The sequence below is a fragment of the Equus caballus genome, chromosome 22 (genome assembly GCF_041296265.1).
Source record: "Equus caballus isolate H_3958 breed thoroughbred chromosome 22, TB-T2T, whole genome shotgun sequence".
Classification (NCBI taxonomy): Eukaryota; Metazoa; Chordata; class Mammalia; order Perissodactyla; family Equidae; genus Equus; species Equus caballus.
The window spans coordinates 25,928,154-25,947,532 of record NC_091705.1 but is presented as its reverse complement, the minus strand read 5'-3'; the positions used below and the strand labels follow the sequence as shown (position 1 = coordinate 25,947,532).

The 19,379-nt window shown below is 48.0% G+C and overlaps 1 protein-coding gene and 1 long non-coding RNA gene across 21 annotated transcripts in view; one reads left to right on the top strand and one right to left on the bottom strand.

The window, feature by feature from the left end:
- Nucleotides 1-653: 653 nt before the first annotated feature.
- RALY (RALY heterogeneous nuclear ribonucleoprotein) overlaps nt 654-19,379 on the bottom strand; it is a 77,845-nt gene continuing 59,119 nt past the window's right edge. For 4 of the 19 annotated variants that reach the window (XM_070247325.1, XM_070247327.1, XM_070247326.1 and 1 more), the window contains 8 exons: nt 8,892-9,156; nt 7,147-7,219; nt 6,917-6,964; nt 4,679-4,845; nt 3,838-3,951; nt 3,461-3,657; nt 2,138-2,186; nt 654-1,006 (listed from right to left, as the gene is read on the bottom strand). In XM_070247325.1, coding sequence (XP_070103426.1) covers nt 2,142-2,186; nt 3,461-3,657; nt 3,838-3,951; nt 4,679-4,845; nt 6,917-6,964; nt 7,147-7,219; nt 8,892-9,147 — 900 coding nt within the window. In that variant the 5' untranslated portion in view covers nt 9,148-9,156 and the 3' untranslated portion in view covers nt 654-1,006; nt 2,138-2,141. Of the gene's footprint in view, nt 1,007-2,137; nt 2,187-3,460; nt 3,658-3,837; nt 3,952-4,678; nt 4,882-6,916; nt 6,965-7,146; nt 7,220-8,891; nt 9,157-9,511; nt 9,614-13,641; nt 14,002-19,379 lie in introns of those variants that run through there. The other 15 variants (XM_070247332.1, XM_070247333.1, XM_070247334.1 and 12 more) reach the window with 10 other exon arrangements.
- Nucleotides 9,632-17,575, top strand: LOC111772164 (uncharacterized). Of its 2 annotated transcripts, XR_002806038.2 has the most exons (4): nt 9,632-9,879; nt 12,810-12,891; nt 16,749-16,922; nt 17,396-17,575. It is a non-coding gene; the product is annotated as an uncharacterized lncRNA (long non-coding RNA). The 2 variants fall into 2 exon arrangements; XR_002806042.2 differs by lacking the exons at nt 16,749-16,922; nt 17,396-17,575 and adding an exon at nt 11,512-11,588 and having other exon boundaries at nt 12,810-13,234.

Sequence of the window (19,379 nt, the reverse complement as noted above, 5' to 3'; positions counted from 1 at the left end):
TTTTGTGTGGCTGTGGTGTAAGGTTTGTGTAGGGGTCAGGAAAGAGAGGTGGGGGCAAAAGACAGGAGAGGCCAGGGCAAGTAGGATCATGTACCCCACATTTAGGAGCTGGCATTCTGTCCTGATGGTGAAAAGTTAGTCAGGGAAGGGACAGGATTCAGAAATAACACTGTGGTGGCCACTGGCCTGTGGGAAATAGGGCAAAGAGAAGCTGGAGGTTGGGAAGCTGGTGAGTGGATGAAGCCTGAGTGAAAAAACACAGTGCCCTAAACCAGGACAGAGAAGGGGAGGAAGCGGCAGGTTGTAGAATCATTTTAGAACCGGGAAAGATCAGACTTAGAGAAGCTGACACCTAGACCTACTACTGCCTGACAAGTGGGTCACAACTGCTTGGCACTTCAACCACCAAGGTGTTCTCATAGGCACTGGCACATCTGACCCTCCCCAATAACCCTACTGGCCATTTTTATCTCTACGTTATTTGTGGAAACCAAGGCGCAGACGGATCAGTATTAGGCACCCTAGACAACACTCCCTGGAAGGGAGGAATGAAGGAGCGAACAGAAGCGGGTACAGCAGACCTGATCTCTGGTTGGACAAGAAAGCCAGGGTACCTTCTTCAGAAAACACAAACCATCCCATCTCAGAGCAAGTTGGGATCCAATCTCTTTATTGTCAGAGTCCCCTCCCTGTGGCTCCCCCTCTCCAAACCTATAGAAAAAACCCAAGCCTGGGAGTGTCCTGGGGAGGGGAAGCAGAGTGTGGAGAAACCTCTGTGCTCTGCCCTCTGGCCTGGGCAGTCCTGACAGGGAGAGTACGTGAGGAGACAAGGCCAGAACTCCACCTGCAGAGGCTGTGGCACTGGCTGGGATGTGTGGGGGAGGAGGTGCCTGCTGCCAGCTCTCCTCTGGGACCCGCTGGGGGTGGAATCCAGGCGTGGGTGCCCAGCTTGAGGCCTGGTACAGTGCATGCCCTTCTCCTGCCGGTGGCCATCGCTCCTGTCAGGCTGAGAAAGAGAGAGACAAAGAAGAGACTAAGGGATTGGGAAGAAGGACGGGTGGAATGGTGTTTGCTGTTTGCAGACAGATATATATGCCTGCACTCTGGCTCTGGCCTCATAATTTTCTGGCCATGCAATCTTGGGCAAGTCTCGGTCCCCTGAGCCTCCATTTCCTCACGTGAGCCCCACACTCTACCTGTGAACAGACTTAACAAGGTAAAATTTAGCCTCCCTGGTAAAACAAACCACGAAGCTCCAAGAGGAAAGACTTCACATATAGAATTTCCTAAACTTAACCGTCTGGGAAGCCTTGCTGGAGTATCTCAGAGCATGAATGTGTCATGTGTAAAGACACCTCTGTTGGGTGGAGGCCTTCCTCCACCCAAGCCAGCCTTACTCTGAACATGGCCCCCAAAGGAATGGGGCAGAGTTGGCAGAGCTGGTGTGGCCTGGCTTCCCTCTAGGGTGGGACAGAGCAGGGTGGTGAACACAATGGCCAGAGACTGGGCTTTGAGGCCACACAAGACTGAGTTCAAATCAGGTTGGGGCAGCTTCTGGCATACAGGGCATTTCCTCCCAAGAGAATCACATCCCAGTCCCTAAGCCTGGCACAGTCATCACCCTCTGATGATGAACAGCTCTCTCTCCCTACTATGCAGAGCTGGGACTGCAGCCACAGGAGGAACCTGGCCATTTCCCACACGTCAAGGACTGCTAGAACTCTGGGCCTCAGCTAAGGCTGTTCCCTCAGATGCTTCTCCCTCAATCCTGAATAGGCTCAGCTACACCTCACCTCTTCTATCACACCCCTCTTTGACCTTTGGCTCTGTAGCCCCTATCATCCCGCTCACACTGGGAGGGAATGGTCTGTGTCTTCCTCTACCAGACTCGGAGCTCCTCAAGGGTAAAGACAGGCAACATGGCTCAGAGTTTGCCAAGGAAACTCCTGCTGGATGGGCCCAGCTAGCCCATTCATGACTCCTGTTCCCAAAGCCCACCAAACCCCAACCACAAAGGGGTGTGGCAGGATGAGGATGAAGCAGCCTTCATTGCTGGGCACAGCGATACCCTGCCAGGTCTGCTTCATTACATGCCCTCCACTTTACTTCACCCCTTGCCCACCAGGACCCCCCATACCTGCTTACTGCAAGGCCCCATCCTCCGCATCTGTATCCTGGCTGTGCTCCTGATAGAGAGGAGGCAACAAGAGACCACACATCACTGACTGCAAGCTCTGAGTCCTGCCCTGGGGCCTAGAGCACATCTGGAGACCACACTCAGAAAGGGGGAGAGACAGCCGAGGGGAATGACTATGGGACCAGTCTAAACAAGGCAGGTTTGGGATCCCAACACAGTTGTGTGAAGGCCCCTTAGGAGATAGAAAAGATCAGTCAAGGAAGTTCCAGACATGGCAAGGGTACACTTCTGCATAGAAAGACCTTCTGTGACTGGAGCAAGCTAAAAGCCTGGTAGACTGGTGGGCTCCCCATTTCTGGGGCATCTAAGCTTTCATTAGGGCCTTTACAAAGACTACTATGCCTGAAAGAGTAAGGTGAAGTATCAAGCTAGGTTCAAAGAAGGAGAGATAAGCTGGGCATGAGGAGGCGAACTTCTTAATTGTTGTGGCCATAAGCCCATTCATCCTTGCACCAGAACTCAGCAGTGATGAAAAGGAGAAAGTTCCAGACCCAGAGAAGAAGTCCAAGCTCCAATCCTGGCTTGGCCTTTATTAGCTATAAGGCCCTGAGCAAGCTACTCAACTCCTCTGAGCCTCAGTTTCTTCATGGGGTAAATGTGGGAAAACTAATACTTTGCACAGTGCAGGGCTGAAGCTAAAGTTAAATGAAGTTATAAAGGGTGGACTACAGGGTCTTGTGTTCAGTGAGTGTTTGTTAGGTAAATGAGTAGTAAGCACACAACAAATAGACACTCAGAATCTGGTCTACCTTCCTATTTAACATAAGCTCCTTGACAAATGGCTTCCCAGCCTTACTCTGAAGAATTCCAATAACAGACTGGGAGCTCGCCCCCTCATGAGAGCGCCTGTATCATGCTCAGGCAACAACGGCTTTTAGAAAATCTTCAGGTGGAGTAGATACCCACCTCCCTGTGGCTTCCCCAAGTAATCCCAGTCCTGCTCGCTGGAACTCTGCAGACCATGTGTGCTCCCTTGAGCCCCTGACTCTTCCCTTCTCCAACTCACATGGAAGAGTTTAGAATGGACCCTAGGCTTGAGAGAAGTTTGTCCCAGTCCTCAGTGGGACTTCTGACTGGCGGCTGAAAGAGACAACTACTCCCTGGTCATTCTCCCTCTTCCTCACAGGACTAGAACCCCTTGGAAGGAGGAAGGAGGGAGCTCACAGTGGGGCCAACCAGCTCAGAGGTTCCCCCTTCTTCTGATGCCCTCCTGTAACTAGGAGTGCCAAGTCTGGTCCTTGCCCCTCCCAGCCATGCCCTCACCAGCTCTTCCTCGCTGTGTGTCAGCAGCCCCTCCTCATCACCGTCGTCTCGAGCCTGTGCTTCTCCCTGGGGTGTGCCTGCGACAGAAGCTGTGTCCTCTTGGGGGGCTGGTGGCCGACTGTTGCCACCACTACTGCCGCTGCCGCTGCCGCTGCCGCTGCCACTGCCACTACCACTTTCACCCTTCTTCTTGCCATCTTGAGGGTGAAAGGGTGGGAAACAGGGGAATAAAACTCAGCCTGGGGTAGGTGTCGAGGCCAGTACCTTAGCAGAAACTAGGCCTCAGCGCGGTGCAGGTGGGATTGGAGGTCACAGCTCCCTCTCTGCCCAGGGCACTGTCCTCCCCACACTCAACCCTGTGCCCCTGGGAAGCTGACCTGGGTTGGCCTTCTGCTCTTCAGCAATCTGCTCCAAGCGGCCCAGCAGGGCATCAATGTTGGACTTGATCTGTGCCAGTTCTGTCTTGATGGCCTGCAGCTCACTGCTCTTTACTAGGAGTGAAGGGAGTACAGGGTTGTCACATGGAGACTGGGAGCTTGACACTAACACAAGACCCTAGCCCCATGCTGTCAACTAGGAAGGCAGGCCAGTGGTCGGAACTGTCCTTGTCCACAGTTCTTTTTCTGGACAGGGAAAAGGCTAGAGCTGCCTGTGGCTTCCCCCTGAGACTTTCTGGAAGCCATTCCTACAGTGACCAGCCCACTCTTCTGAACCTGTATCTTTTCCCCGACTTCTCAACTCTGAAAGGGACTGGGGATGAATAAGAATACAGGTGTGTGGTGTGCACCTGAGCAAGCATATGTGTCTTTGCTTGTGTTATAGGGTGGTGTCTTTCAAGGTGTGTAAATGTGGCTGTTTTATAATCAGATTTCCTGATTATAAATCAGGTGCCTGATTGCAGCACGTGCACTCGAGTGAACATGGAGTAGCAGGCCTGTGTAGACCTGTCCTTGTCCTTATTAGAAGAAAGATGACACCATCTCCTCATTGGGCTCCACATCATAGTACTGGACTCTGTGCCCAACCAAAGCCCCTCCTCCTCTAACGTCAGCCTTTTCCTCTTAGAAATGCATGAAAATACTCACTCGGTTGTGTTAGAGCTGCAGAACTGTGGGAGATTTGTTCCTTTATCTATTTTCCAATGTAAAAAAATGTGATTCTATTATTTTGCTAATTACAAAAATAAAAATTATCTAGGAAGAAGATACAGTCACTCACACTTGATCTTGGCTGAGCTGGTGGTGATGGCTGTGGAGCGGGCAAAAAGCTTGACAGGAATGGTGGTTTTGACACGTCGGACCAAGGGGACTGTGACCCGGGGTCGCTTCACGGGGACTGCCCGGGGCACTGGCACAGGTGAAAGGCGGCCCCGATAGTCGAAGAGCCTGTGAGGGCAAATGGGCCAGAGGCTGCAGCATGGCCTGTGGCCACCAGGTGGCACTGTGACTCTAGACCAATACATGTCTAGTTGATTAACGGCTGGGCAGCCTGCACTACGCATCTCTGCCGGCTCCCAACAAGCCCTAGGGGGTAAATAGGAAGGCCTTTCCTGACCCTAATAGCTGCTAGGATCCTCACTACATCCATCTTTCCTACCAGCCAGGCCAAGTAAGGAGAGAGGATTTGGCTTGTGATAATGGTTACAGTCCCATTCAACAGAGGAGTAAACTGAGACCAGCCCCAGAAAGGAGCCTTCCCTAGATCACCCAGACACCTAGGCCTGCTCTATTACTGGACCTGGCTTCTGCTCAGTCCAACTGCCACCCCAATCTCTGGAAAGAGCTTGCAATCTCTCTAAAGCCACACAAACCCCCAACTGAGAAAAGAGAGCTTTGGGTGTAGGGGTAAATCCCTAAGCCTGCCTGAGCCTCAGTTTTCCCATCTGCCTAATGAGGATGGCTACCCCAAATTCTGTGCTCCACCTCAAGGTCACTATGAGGGTAGACCATGAGAGAACTTGGTTAAAAAAACTTGGTTAGGTGTGATAGGTGAAAGGTCAGGGTACTGAGACACTCAGCTCAGGGGCCTAAGACATCAGAGGCACGAGGCTGGAATCCAAGACCCTTTCCTCATTCTGGGCCCCCTTAATCACTCCATCCTTCTTACTTTCTTTAGAGATGAAAGGCAAGAGGCCCCCCAACTATCAAGGTTAGGCAACTCGAGCAGACCCCTGGGCTCCCAGACTGTATGCTGCCCCCTCAACACTATCACCCAGCCCCCTCCAGAGGGGGCTTCTTTTCCTGCTGATCAGGTAGCAGCTCCGTGGGCTCAGTAGGGCTCACCACATCTACTGCTACTACCTTTCTGCAGGGAACAGCAGCCTGGGGGTACACTGTGGGATCACTTTCCTGATGACAGCCAGGAAACCTACCATCACTGAGCAATTCAATGCCCCAAGCCTTGGCACTCCTTTGTTCAGGGAGCCCCTGCCCTGGGGTGGTGATGGCTGGAGACAGAGAGTCTCTGGTAATGGACCCACTTCCAGACCCTGAATTTCTGCCCCCAAGGGGAGGGGGCGGCTCTGGCCTTGGTCAGAATCACTGAACCACAGAATCCCCGAGCTGGAGGAACCCTGAGGGATCACTTGGTGCATGCCCATTTCATACACAGGGAGGGAATTTGCCCAAAGTCACACAATCCATTCAGTGGCAGAGCTCAGATTAGCACCCAGGTCTTCTGTCTCCCAGGCTAAGGCACTTTATACTACGCTGCACTATCGCCTGAAACCATTCACAGGTGAGAAAACCGAGGCTCAGAGATGTTCTATTCTTCCTGGACAGCCTGGGGCAAGCCAAGCAGGAGTGGGGGAGGAAGATAAGTTTGGGCCAGAACCCACCATGATTTCCACTCAAGAATGTAACTGGTATCATGGAGTGCAGCCCACAGCTTCAAGGGTAGGTGTGGGTAAGCTTGGGGGTGGAGGGTGGGCCACATAGGCTACCAGGAACTAATTCAGACCTCCAAAGGGCTGCTGGCCTCTTGGCTACAAATATAAGGCCAAGAGGCTCAGCCTGAGCTCTGAGGTTCCTTCCAGCTGGCTGGGCACCTCAGAGAGGTACGGAGACTGAACAGCAGAAGCATGACGGCTCAAACTACCTGCACCCAACCCTGCATCCTGTTTAGTATTCCAAACTTGCTACATTTGTATATCCCTCAGCTGTCCAGTTCCATCAAATCCCATACCCCAGGATTACGAGGAGGAAGGGCGGTCAGAGAGTGGGAGACAGTGTGGGGTGGGAGACAGTGTGGGGTGGGAGGAGTGCTGGCCTGGGCACCTGCAGAACTGGACCCTAGTCCTAGCTCTGCCACCAACTTGTGAAGCAGCCTTGGGTAGATGCCTCTCCACACCTCGGCTTCAGTTCCCACTTGGAGGACTGAGTGGGCTGCACCAGCAATTTCTCAGGACCCTTCCAGCTTGGCTGTTTTCATGCCTGGGCACGCCCCTCCCCTGCTCACCTGTCGTAGAAGTCGTCCCGGTAGTAATCATAGTCAAAGCTGTAGCCACTGGGGAAACAAAGGGGAGAGGGCCAGGGCTTAGGGATGGCCACTCAGCCCACTCTCCATAGGCCCTCATCTCCAAATGCCTCCCCAGATTTTATGCTGGGCACACCGTCACGACTAGTATTCACTCCCTCTGTAAAATGAGAGACCAATCCCACCCAGACAGACAAGACAGAGTGCCCCACCTGTATATGGCAGATGCCGCTCTCTTCAACCCCTTGGGCCTGTTGGGCTTGGGCTCTCCAGCCATGTTGATGTCTGTGTGGAGGGAGGAGGCAGAGTCAGACATTGGCAAGACAGCAGGGTGCCCATACACATATCACCCTCATGCGTGTGCACAGCAATTTGTGTTTACATGATGTACACATGGACCTTACTCACTAATACCGCCAACAGAGCAGAAGTCTTCACACGTTAGACTCATACGCACACATCACATGGACGTGCTTATTTACATATTCATATACATTCAGACACACGCATGCTCACTCACAAACATATCACTCTCACACCACGTACATCACACATATATGCATTCTCAAGTACACACATGAGACACACTGTCACACACATGGTCACCCACAGATAATATACTGAAGAACACTCAGACCTGACTCCAACATCATATATAAAACTGCCCATACACAAATTAGCCACTGCCATTTCATGCAAACATTCTACTGAATATCTTTATGCCTAGAACAGCGCTTAGCATAAAATCTCAATAAATATTTGGTAAATAAATATACGCATATTTGCTTACATATTCGAGTATATTCTGACACACATTCTACATATATAGACATTCTAAGGTGTATGTCCACATATCCTCCACATGTTCACTTACATCCACCTACCACATATTCAAGAATACATATATACATATCCCTTCTCAAATAATCACATATATGCAGACATATGTGCACATACACGAACACTATACACGCTCCAAGGTAGAGTACCAGCATAGCTACAACACATGTATATAACACCAAGGGCAAGGGCACCTGCTTCACCTTGTGCTTCCAGACCCTCCTCATGGCCCTCAGAAAGGATTCTAACCTAAGCCATCTGTAGCCCAATGTAATAGGCTGTGCTAGTCCACTCTGTTCCCTTTCTCTGGGGAAACTGCAATTTAAGTGGAACCACAAGGCTTGTCAAGAGTCACTGTGAAAGCAGGGACAGAACAAGGAGTGTTTTCCAGAAGCTTCTAAAATTCTCCCCTACAGGCAGTGATTTTATAACTACAGATCTTCTTCGACTTATGACTTTATCAACCCGATAAAGTTGAAAATATTTACTGAAGGTTGAAAATGTCAACAAACTCATCATAAGCTGAAAACAGTGTAAGTGTAAGTCAAAAATACTTTTAATACATCAAACGTACTGAACATCATAGCTTAGGTTAGCCTACCTTAAACATGCTCAGAGCACTTACATTAGCCTACAGTTGGGCAAAATCATCTAACACAACACCTACTTTATAATAAGGTGTTGAATATCTCATGTAATTTATTGAACACTGTACTGAAAGTGAGAAATGGAATGGCTGTATGGGTGCAGAATGGTTGTAAATGTATTAGTTGTTTACTCTTGTGATCACATAGCTGATGGGAAGCTGCGGCTCACTGCCGCTGCCCAGCATCACATGAGAGTATCACACCATCACACTGTTACCCCAAGAAAAGACCAAAATTCTAAGTACAGTTCCTACTGAATGCATATTGCTTTCGCACCATTGTAAAGTTGAAAAACTATAAGTCGAATCATCCTAAGTTGGGGACTGTCTATATTTAAGTTACAACATCTCAGACAGGGGTAGTAGGTAGTAGTGAGGGAAACAGAAAAGGGGCTAAGAGAGAAGCCACAGAGTGAAGGCCAGCACCTGCTCAGGAGAATACCAGGAGTAGGGCCAGGAAGAGACACTTACCCAGGGTTTGCCCGGCCAGCACCCGCCCATTCTCTCCCAGGACAGCTGCCCGGGCATGGCGCTCATTGGCATACTGAACAAAGGCATAGCCTTTGTGCACAGAACAGCCGGCCACACGGCCATACTTGGAAAATATGGTCTCCACATCTGACTTCTTCACCACAGCTGTGTTGAGGTTTCCAATGAAGACCCGAGAGTTGATGGACTTTGGGTCATTCTTGTTGGTTACATTGCTTGTCTGGATCTTCAAAGACATGGTGACCACCTGAAAAGAGAGAGCCACTGTGAGGCTAGACCCCCAGGTTGGGCTCAAGGGCTATCCATGGCCCATATCCTGGCTAAACTGGATTGCTTTGTGCCTTCTCCCACATATACCTCTACAGCATCCAGCCTCCCTGTTTTTACTCATCTTACTAGCTGCTGACCTCATGCCAGGTGGATTACATATGATCCCTCATTTGGTACTGACATGATAAGCAGAACCAGGACATTTTACAAGAAAGGAAATATATATTTAGAGGTCACAATGCTAGTAAATAGCAGAACTTGGATTTGAACCATGGTCTGCTTGACTTCAATTCATTTAAACTCACTCCTTTAATGCTCATCTCAAACATTACCCTATTCAAGATCTAAATTTTAAGATCTTCCACAGCTTTTCTTATCTTCCTTCAATGTGGAGCCATGGCAAAGAGGTCACATGGTAACTGCATGGAATGTTTGCTCTAGAACAATACCCTATTATGAAAATTGCTCAGTCTGATTCAGACATGAACCAAGCTATGGCTGTCTTTATTGATACCAGCCATTTAGAAAAAGGTGAGCTAAATAAGCCTCACTGAGCAGAGCACTCACTGTGGGCTACGGCTGGCATACAATATTGAATAATCCCAAGACCTCATGAGTATTATTACTACCATCCATATCTTACCAGAAAGAGACTCCAAACAAGTTCACTAACTTGCCAGGAATGGGCATTCAAACCCAGGTCAGTTGGTCCTAGAGACCATTTCTTCGACTTTATCACCTTCCTTCCCAGAGCTAAAGCCAATTTAAATACTATAGTAAGTCAGCATATTTATCTGAAAATTGTTTTTAATAAGTTAATTTTTTAGAGTTACCCATTTTTTATACTTACTCAAATTTTGTTCTCTTTGCTTAGAGATGATACTATGTCCACACTTTGCTCTCTACACTCTGGAAACGTCTTTTACCCCAAAGGGCTGTACAAATTGCTCCTACCCCCTTCCCTGGACAGGTTGCATCTGGTCATGTCTCCAGAAGGAACAGAAGAGGAGGCTCAATTTCAGCAGGAAAGGCCTAACAGTAACCCTTGGCATTTATACTTCCTGGCCCAGTCTTCTGCTCATTGGCATGGGTTGGTGCAACTCCCTTTTGGAGCACTCCTGTCTCAATATCCCATCCTAGGGCTATTTCAGAAAGTGCTAAAGACCCCAAACAGTATATATAAAAACTTTTATCAGCCTCGGCTAACCATAAACACCTGCCTATTTACCTAACATTTTTGGGCAGACAGGGCTTTTTTCAGTGAATTAGAGAAGAGCTGAGTATAAGCTGGGAAATCTGTATCTTTTGTCTCACTGGGAAAAAGATCCTTTTCTCCTCAATCCTCCCAGCCTGGAATATGGCATGTTCTGACCAGCAGATGGCACTGTTTGCAAGGGAACCATAGGCTGGACCTGAGAACGATGCTGAGGAAGAACATGCCTCTTCGGCTAGGCTTGCAGTAGTAGCTCCATGGAATGACTGGGGTGAAGTGTGCACCATCCTAAGTAAAGGAAGGGGACTGAGAGGGCACTGCTACTGATGAAGGAGCAAGTGCCAGCTTTGTACCTGGCCTGGAAGGGACAGACTCTTTTTTGTTACTCAGTTTGCCTTTGCATCCAATCAACATTTATTAAGCAGTGAGGGACACAAGAGATTACCCATGAAAACACGTAACACAGTGTCCATATGTAGCAGGAAATGCTTAATGTATGTGGGTTCCTTGGGTTCCCTATTCCTCACAGTTCTCTCTGACAATCCCTTTCCTATTTGGATGAGAGGCCATTCAAGTTTAATTCTTTGTCCATCCATGGGTATATAAGAAGTTTGTGAGGCTCCTCCACGGACATCAGATAACTCTCTCCTGGGTGGTTCAGCTCAAAGCCATTAAGTTTTGGCCCAGGGAGATGCCCCCTGCTTTGGCTGAAGGGAACCAACCAGGCCTGGGGTGGGGACCAAGACAGAAAGAGGAGAAGAGAGGATGATGGTCCAGAAATCTGTTGGTGATTGCTGGCTCTGCCACTGACCTGGTAGGGACAGGACAGTTGGTAGGTTCCCTCAGACCTCTGCCAGGAGCCTCTAACACAACTGAGCAGGAAGCATTTGCTGAACACCTGTGCTTGGTGCTATGGTGGGATCAGTACTCACACCCTGGCTGGTGAGCAAAGTCCTTCAGGTTTGGCCCTACCCAATCTTTTCTCTCATCACCTGGGGTTTGGGACAATGTACATAAAAGGACTTGGCAAAGTGTGAAGCTCTTTACAAATCTAATAATTATTCTGACTAGTTAAGCTTCTCTACTCTACTAACACCGCCATTTGCGGGTTCATTCTAGATGAGGGTTAAGGTCAGACTGGAGCACATTCTGAATGATGCCAAAGGAGAGGCAGCCAGAAGCCATGTCACACAAAGGTCAGTTTTCTGATCTGTAGAGAAGAGACTCAGGAAGTGTAAGCATGTGGCCCCTCTGGGTGAGGAATCTCCAGAACTGAGGAGAAATGTCCACCTGAAGCATGCTCCAGGCATGCAACCCCTGTACTTCTTGCCTAAACAGCCCTCAATCTGCTTTCAAGGCCTGCACACTCCTCAGAGGGTAGGCTGTGCTGCTGTTGTTCGTACTGCCTAAGTCCCAGGGGATAGGTGTCTATGTAGGTATGGAAAAGCTTGAGTTTCTACCATGAAGCGCCTCAAAGTGAGGGATGGAGTTGAGGGTAGGAAATGAAAAGGAAGCATGCCTAGAATAGCTCACTCGGAACTGCTAGGTTCAGGTACAGAATCCCCAAAAGTCAAGAACTCTAAATTCAGACATGGTCTTCCAGGTTGTCATAAACTTAACAATTTGTTAGCTTCACTTATAAGCTTCAAATATTTAGACATATGATTACGTGAGTCTCCATCTGTTCTCTTGCTCTGCCCTGCACATGTTACAGTCAGGCCTGACAAAGCCTGGGGCACAGTAAGTGCTCAATAAATGTTAGGGAAGAAGCGGTGAGGATAATGTCCCAGAAAGTGGTGAGAAGGGCTAGCTGTGGCCCTGCCTTAAGGCCGGGGGTGGGGGATGGGGGGGGTGTCCTTGGGGGCTGAGGTCCCCAGGCATACTCTTCTAGTCTCTGAACCAAACACATCCCTCCACAGACCAACCATCCCCAACTCAATCTTCCCAATGTAATTCTTTATTGGCTCTTCCAAGCTTCTCCCTAGCTTAGAGTGGGAGCCCTAGAAAATATTGACATCCTATTCAGCAGAAGCTGCTTGACTCGATAAGCTATTCTAACCCCTGGGACAAGCTCCATCTCACAGATTAGCTGTGTAATTGAGAGCAAGGTGCCTGTAGCCCCCAGAGGCCCCATGCTTAGCAATGAACTAAGGAGAGGTGGGTAGAGTCATTGCTCTTGGCGGTGGGAGTAGGGGAAGTGAGAAGGGGAGAGAGAACCAGACTTCTCCTCAGAGACTTCTGCAACATCAGATTGGCAGGGACCTTAGTGAGCATGGAGCTTATATGCCCTCACTTTGAGGAAGAGAGGAGAATGGACTTGTCCAAGATGCCACAGCGAGTAGCAGGCCCAAGAACCCCATGGTTTCTCTGACTCTTAAGTCTAAGGTTCTTATGTTCCATTTTTCCTTTTGGGCTAGTGAGAAACAAGCCCCCAGGAAAGTGAAGAGCTGGGAGGCAACAGACCAGACATACTAGAGAAAACTGAGGACTGGCTCCCAAGTAAGTGCCTTCACCTTTACCTGCTGGAGAAACAACTGCTGCATAAAAGCTGGGCGCTTGAGATAATTAAAACCCACCAGGGACGCAGGCTTTGAAATGCAATTTACAGCTCAAAGAGATGAGCGCCCTTCACCAGTCTACAAGAATAGAGGAAATTTGGCAAAAACAAGTAATTTCTCCCAGTTGAAACATTTCAGAAGGAAGCTACATTTTGGACGACAAGAGCCAAGCCTGAACATGTGGTAAAATGACATGGCTTTGTAAAGGTAGAAAAGCTCTAAAGGGTAACTCCACCCCTGAACTCTGGATAAATGAGACCCCACAGAGGGCCATCACCACAAAAGAACAGCCTCTGATTACTGAGTGCCAAAGATGTGTCAGAGACTTTACATACTTCACCTTACTTAATGCTCCCAACAGCCCTATGAGGAGGTATTTTAGATAGGGAAGCAGAGGCTCAGAGGCAAAGTAACTAGTTAATAGAGCAAGGCCAAAACTGGAACCCAGGTCTGTTTGACTCCAAAAACCTATCCATAGAGATGCTTTGGGTACTGATTCTCATGGTGAAAATTTGTCACCTTGAACCAGTCACACCCTCTCCTTGGTCCTCCCCTTCCCCTTTTCTACTTCAATGCCTCACATCTGCACAGGATTTTAATGAACGAAGCCAGTTTATATCCTTGATCCTGACATTGTTAGCCCCATTTCATAGTTGAAAAAGCTGAGGATCAGCAAAGATAGGTAACTTACCTTAGGTCATCCAGCTAGTGAAGGGGGTAGCTAGGGGACTTGAATCCAGAATTCTTGTTCTACATTCTACATGCCACTGTCTCAACAACTGTACTAAAGCTCTGATTCTGCCACGTCACCCCTCATGCTCTCCCAATCCTGCCTATCAGGATCAAGTCTAGCCTTCAGCCTAACCTCTGAGGTACTTAGCCATCAGAACACTCACTCCCACAACTCTGTAAATCCTCCCAGGACCAGATCTCTTCTTGAAATGCTCATTTCAAAAGAGGAGCTGCTGCTCTTGGTCCTGATGCCCCCTACAGTGCTATTTAGAGCCTCTGTCTGGGCCAGTCCTGCTGGATACCTCTGGCCTTATTCTCCAGCATAAGGATGGGGGGGGGGGGGGGGGGTGTCACACCAGCCTGCGGCCAGATCTCTGCCCTTAGATAACCCTGGGTACGTCTGGGCAGTTTTGAAAGAAAACAGCTATCAGTCTTGGGGAGGCTATTTCTAGAGAAAGCTAAGCAATCAGACTGATGAGTGCCCAAGGCCTCCTTGGTCCAGAGGCTCCTGCTTACCAGGCAGCCAGGGATAACAGAACATCTATTAATCTCATTAAACTCGCCAGGCCCCAGCTCATTAGCATTGCCCAAACAATCATTACTGGGCAGACAGGACTAATTTCCCAAGGAGTGCTCTTCAGTTCCTGACAATTCCCATTCCCATGAGAAACCCCAGTTCCCAGCACGCTGAACACTGACGGCTCCTGGGATTGGTGAGAGTGTAATGGGTACAGGCTACATGTCCAGGAGGCCTAGTCCTGGCTCTGCTGTTCTTAGTTATGTGACCTGCAACAAGTCATGTAATTTTTCTGAGCCTTATCATCCTTATTCTGAAAACAGAAATCTTTTTCCTGATTACCTTTCCAATCTGATATAAAAATCAAATAAGTGGTCTGGCCTGATGGCATAGTGGTTAAGTTTGTACGCTCTGCTTCAGTGGCCCAGGATTCGTGGGTTCAGATCCCACACACGGATCTACACACCACTCATCAAGCTATGCTGTGGCGGCGTCCTACATACAAAAGTGGAGGAGGACTGGCACAGATGTTAGCTCAGGGACAATCTTCCTCAAGCAAAAGGAGGGAGTGGGCAACGGATATTAGCTCAGGGCCAATCTTCCTCACACACACACAAAAAATCAAATAGGCGAATCGAAATGAAAGCATTCTGCTCCATCTGTAAAATACTATAAAAAAAATATGAGGATTACGCCTATTTTTATTATTACACAACTCCTATCCCTTTCACTCATTCAACAAACATTTCTTGAGTATTCTCCTCTGTGCTGGCACTGTGGAGATAGTGGGAAATAGTGCTCATGGGCCTTGTCCTCTACTTCCTTTTTAAGACAGCCCTCTCTCCAGGAACCTGTTTGTTTCCTAATAACAAAGGAAAAATGCACATGAAATAGTGGAAACAGCGCAGGCTCTGGAATCAGATAGGACTGAGTTCCAATCCCAGCCCGACCACTTATGAGATATAACCTTGGACATGTCTCTCAACCTCACTGGGCCTCAGATTCCTCAAGTACAAATCAGAAATTATACCAACTTCCCAGGATAGGGTAAAGATTAGAGATAGTATGTGTAAAGTGCCCAGTATACTGGCTGGGACCAGTATATTTACATAAGAAAGTCAAATGCCCTAAGACCTATGAAAACAGGTGATTAATCTAGCCTGGCGCTCTATATCCTCCACATCCCAGCCCTAATGTTCTTTACCCATGTTATCTCCCAATGCTCCACACTCCAGCAAAGAATAAGGGAGTCACGGTAGGGGGCTTGTGCATGCTCTCTCCCTTATCCTAGTATCTATAGGAACCAAATCTAGAAACTTCATGAAGTTGCCCCTTCCCCATGCCTGTTAAATCTCTACCACACAGGACTGAGAAAGCAAAGAACGCTGGCTGGGAGGAGTTCCAGGCCTTGCTGGGCCACTGACTCACCCCTCAGCTATAGCATAGGTCTCTGGTCCTATACTGTAACACTGGTATCAGCATCTAGTAGGCCCTGAGGGGAGACTCCAAAGCAGAAACAGAAGGCAGAGCTGAGGCCTCAGTCATCTCTCCCCACAATGTGGTCTGGATATATATATCCCATCTTCCCTACATCTTGTATCTTAACTCTACCCCTGACTGTGGCTAAGGTTAAGGCTTAGCATCTGTGACAAGCAACCCTTATAGTTATGGGGGGAAGGCAACAAGGGGTGGATAGGTATAACCGTGGGCCTACACTCCCCAATACTGAGTTAAAGTTAGGGACCTACAAATGATTGTCAACCTCTTTATTTTTGCCAAAACTAGTCATCCAAACACCCACCTACCAATTCAATCACAATAGATAGCCAAATACCCACTGAGCTAACAATGGGCTAGGTGGTAATTAACAAACGAATCGTTCATTCATTCATCCAGCAACTGGTCTGGGATCTGATCTCAAGGAACTCCAGTCCAGCAGGGGACATCCACCATGGCCACAAAGCACACATGCCCTGGCTGGAGTCTGCTGCCCCAGAAGCAGCCCAAGCAAAGCAGTCTGGGATATCAGAGAAGGGGTAGGAGCATCACAGAAGGCTCTAGAAAAAGAGTGTGTGTATAAGATGAATTCCCACTGGGTATTGGGACATGGGGAGAGGCTACACCTGGCAAGAACAATGTACAAAACATGCTGCTTTCTCCTCTTTGCTCCCCCTATTCTGCCCTTCCTCTTGCATATACAGGGCAAGGCTGGAAATAAAAGTCTGAAATAGGAGAATTTCTTCAGTGCTGTCTCCTCTTTCCTTGATAGTTGCATACAATTCTTGTCATGAAGGGGACAAAAGGGGAACACACAATTTAATTTTCGGCAACTTTATACCAGGGACTGTGTTGGAAGCTATATATGCATAATCTCTCATAATCCTGATCATAATCTACTGAAATAAGTAGAAGTATCATCTTCACTCTACAGATGAAGAAACTGAAGCTCAGAGAAAGCTTAAATAATTTGTCCATTAAGCAGCATAATCAGGATAAAAAGACCTCAAGTTTGTCTGGTTCTAAAGCCTGTGCTCTTCCCACTCCACTAGATTCCTCCCACTGACACTCCCTCCCCCATGGGAAGACTGGGCCTGACTTTGCTGCTGATGTGCCACATGAACTTGGGTTTTGGAGCACGTGACCACAAAGGGCCCTTCCAGGGTTAATCACGCGACCATCATTACCAACAACTACTGAGCACTTATTACATACCAGGAACTGCTGTAAGTCTTTTGCTATGAGGTGGGTGATGGTATGTATTGTGTCCATTTCACAGATAGGAGACTAAGGGTTGGAACTCAGTCCTACACAAGCCAGGAAATGGCAGAGCTGGGACCAGTCTGGATGAGACCAGAGCTGGTGCTCTTAACTTTGGCCCAGAATGACTTCGTGATAAGAGTGCCCTGTACCTGCCAGGAGCGCAGCTTCTAACACTTTCTGATCCTTTGGGCATAAACTCCTGGCGCCTTGCTGAGGGCATACTCTCAAGTCTGAGAGCCAATAGGCACATCCTGTGAGCCTAAGGGAAGCCTCCTCCCCCTTCCCACACCTTAAGGGGCCGGCTCCTCACAGTGATAATGTAGCAAGATTAGTCACTGCTTGCTGTCGGTTGATTATAGCTATTCTTTTCTGTAAATGAAGTTTAAAAGTCATCAAAGGGTTTGTCAGCTGTGACTTATGAGCCTCTTTTCCACAGGGAAGTCAGGCAGTGACAAATGCCCCTCTCGCTCTGCCATCCATTACAAGTTGGAAGGTGCCATGTTCCAATTACTAGAGACCCCAGTGGAGCTCATGGAAAACCCTGCTCCAGGCTGCAGCCATTACTCAGGCCCGGCAGGGCTGCCAGCAGAGCTGCCCAAGGCCCAGGCCCCACTGGGTAAGAGCATGGAGTAACAGCATGTTTCTGACTCCGTAAGCCAGCCCCTTCCATTCCTTATTTGTGTTATCCCTGGCGGGTCTATCCTAGACACATTTCCCAACTGAGTAAAAACATGGGCACCCTGTGGGCTGCCTCAAACTACCCAGGATCAAGACTGCCTAACACAAACAGATATGAGGAACATAAGGTTATGCTACCAGGTGGCGTAAGTGGGGAATATGATGCTCAGGAGGAAGGGAAGAGTATAAACAACCTATGATGTTCAGAGAAAGTAGAGACTGGGATTGGCCCCGTGGCCGAGTGGTTAAGTTCACATGCTCTGCTGCGGTGGCCCAGGGTTTCACTGGTTCGGATCCTGGGCAAGGACATGGCACCGCTCATCAGGCCACGCTGAGGGGGCGTCCCACATGCCACAACTAGAAGAACCCACAACTAAAATATACAACTGTGTACTGGGGAGATTTGGGGAGAGAAAGCAGGAAAAAAAAAAAAGAAAGTAGACATCATCTAGTGTAATCAATTGCCTCAGTACTCAATAACCATTATAATGCCAAGCCCTGTCCAGCTAAATGCTGGGGAACCAAAGACAAATAAAACATAGTGCCACTCAGGGTAGACTGGATAATTAAGGTCTAAAAAGAAGTGACTTGCCCAAGGTCACAAAAATAAGTTAGGGTCAGTGACGGATTGAGAAAGCAGGTCTCCAGACCTCTAGCGAAGTAGAGAAAGTGGAATGACAGGGAGCCGTCCCGTGTGCCAGGCTCTTTATGCAGAACATGACATAGTTAAGTGTGCCAGCTCCCATTCAAATCCCCCCTGCACACTTACTACAGGTTTGACTTCTGGCAAATCCCCTAATCTATCCAAGCCTTAGAAAAATGGAAATGATAAAATTTATTTCAGAATTGTGGTGAGGATTAAATAAGATAATACAAGTACAACGCACAATGCAGGCATATATTAAGCATCCCAAAATATTATTTCTCATCAAGTAATTCCCAAAACAATTCGAGGCAGGTATTATTAACCTCATTTTACAGACAAGAAGACTGCAGCTTTTTCTCACTCTGTCACATTAAATAAGCCAGTACTTCTCAAAACTATTTGTGGTGAAGGACTAGCTTTTTGTTGGTTTTACTTTCAAGGCATTAAGGATAAATACTTTGCAAAATATAATAAAAACGTCCAATTACTCTAAAGGTTTCTAAGCACTTACTCTCAATTTCTATGCTTAACACAAACTAGCAACAGTTTGCGAAATGTCATTGATTCAGTGGACTACACTTAGAGTAGAACAGTTCTAAGTCACTCTCACCCATCCCTGCCAACCTCTATAAAAAGGAAAGCAAACAAGGAAAAGAGTTTATTTAATTTCTTTCAAGTCCTTTAGCCTGATTTCTTTTAGACTTTGGTGTTAGACTAATTTGCAAAAACTATCCTAATCTTTTTCCTTTTTGCTTTTCTCAAGAGAGAGAAGGGTAAGCAGGCCAAGGATGAGTTCAAGGATTTTCCACCAAACACTTTAGGAGGTGATTTATCTTGGTAACATGCTCTAGGTCATGCTATATCCTGCAAGGGAAGATGATCTAGGCTTAAAGGGGACTGAACAACCTTCCTGAGGCCTGAGGGTCTGAGAGGAAGGTATACTCCTGAAGAGAGTAATACTCTTGGACTCTCTCTCCCCACACCAGAAGACATGAGGAAACCAGCCAGGAAGAGGAGGCATGCTGTAAATTTTCTTTTTGATATTTCTGATTTTCAGTCTTGTATCATGGCTATTTACACAGCAGTCTTCTCTCTC